Source organism: Sinocyclocheilus rhinocerous, unplaced genomic scaffold (genome assembly GCF_001515625.1).
Source record: "Sinocyclocheilus rhinocerous isolate Xijiao unplaced genomic scaffold, SAMN03320098_v1.1 scaffold662, whole genome shotgun sequence".
Taxonomy (NCBI): domain Eukaryota; kingdom Metazoa; phylum Chordata; class Actinopteri; order Cypriniformes; family Cyprinidae; genus Sinocyclocheilus; species Sinocyclocheilus rhinocerous.
This window is the reverse complement of record NW_015639782.1, coordinates 1981421-1983042: the sequence shown is the minus strand read 5'-3', so window position 1 is coordinate 1983042 and position 1622 is coordinate 1981421. Positions and strand designations below refer to the sequence as shown.

General features: G+C 42.2%; 1 protein-coding gene across 5 annotated transcripts in view; it reads right to left on the bottom strand.

The window, feature by feature from the left end:
• Nucleotides 1-1622, bottom strand: part of LOC107751970 (protein FAM122A-like) — an 8624-nt gene continuing 7002 nt past the window's right edge. For 3 of the 5 annotated variants that reach the window (XM_016567779.1, XM_016567781.1, XM_016567782.1), the window contains exon 10: nucleotides 1-1475. In XM_016567779.1, the coding sequence (XP_016423265.1) occupies nucleotides 1334-1475 (142 nt within the window). In that variant the 3' untranslated portion in view covers nucleotides 1-1333. The remainder of the gene's footprint in view (nucleotides 1476-1622) is intronic. The other 2 variants (XM_016567780.1, XM_016567784.1) reach the window with 1 other exon arrangement.

Below are 1622 nucleotides of genomic sequence, written 5' to 3'. Positions count from 1 at the left end.
AAAAAGGATTTTACAAGCACTTTCTTCCACAGAAAAATTAATTTATGATACATCATATCATGCTTAAGGAAATAAAGCAATTTCTTTGAATGAAATTTAGAAAACCATTTACAAAAAAAAACTCACTAAAGTAACTACAGCCCCAAACGAAGAACTCCTACAATTACAGTTGTACATTTCTCTTATATACAAATTTAATGGCACACCGTTTCAGTATCAGTAGATTACATTTAAAAATTTAAACTCCACAAATAACATTTTTGATGGGAGGATTTCATTTCTTTGCACTTTTCTGCTTCTCACATTTTAAACTGCCAAATGTGTCGTTGTTAACAGCCTCTGAAAAACAACACTGAAAACTCTGTATAGCCCATTCTCCTCCAAACCCTTCCCGAATAACAGAAACGGGGCGAAGTCACTGCGCGAGAAGCAAAAACATACAATGGACATCATTCATCTCAGCCCGGATGTTTTGCTCCATTCTCTGAAAGCTGTAAAAATGACAACACGGCTGTACGCACGTCTTTAGCTTGACAAACATCAAACACAGGCAGTTTAGTTTCTCTGTAGTGTTCAAATCGAGGATTTAGTGGTTACCAACAGCTGCAATAATAAATCCCATCTGCAGTAGTTGTGTATAGCAACCATGAATATCATTCTAACGGAGAATGAAGTGCCAAGCTCTGAAAAAATACCTTCCTCCACCTACATGAAAATCAAGAAAAGGCCATTCCTGAAAAACTAAATATGCAGAATCAGAACAAAGCCCAAAATTAAATTCAGCCCCTTTAAAGTGCAGTTGCACCGCTAATAAAACTCCAGAAGAGGCGGCTGTCAGTTTGCCGGTCGAGCTCTTTGCCTCTGCACGTTTTGCCACATATCTTATGTACATACTTGCATACAAATAAAAGCAAAAAATAAGTTAAATTCTCACGCACAAAACCGGTTGGAAACCTGTAGTTGTTCTCCTGTTTACAGCGGTTTTCTTTTCGAAGCGTTATCAAAAAGATAATTGCCCCATAAGGGAACCAAAACAAAAAACTAAATCCAAGACCCTCTTCTGTGACATTGTTCGCTTTGATACAGATCCATACACCATATTTTACATCTATTTATAGCAGCTGATGCAAAAAACATCCACAGTCTCTCCATGCCCTTAGGGTCTGTCCCACACGGAATACTCTCTCGCCTCGCTTCAAATGTAACATAACAGGACAATTCAGGAAAAAAACAAAAGCCATGTTGGGAAGGCATTGGGAATAAAAGTAAAATGAGTGGAAAAGGGCCTGAGAAGCGGCCCAGTCCTCCTGTGATGTCCGTGATGCTCAGCGGATCACTTAGGGGAGAGGTCCTGAGGGGGCGTGAGGGAAGAGTTACTGGAGGAGGGCGACACTCCTTCCATCTTGGCGGGAGAGTCCGAGGAGGAGCCGACGCTACTGAGGCTCCCATCCAGAAGATCTGGTGGAGACAGACTGCTGGAGAGACACGGAGAGAAAGCATGTTACAAACAGGTCCTTTTTCACAGCTGGAATAAATTCCAGTGTTTCCCCTGCCATTATTTTAGGGGGGCGGCCCGCCCCCCCCACGGCCCCCCCCGCCCCCCCTGACCGTCTAAATTTATT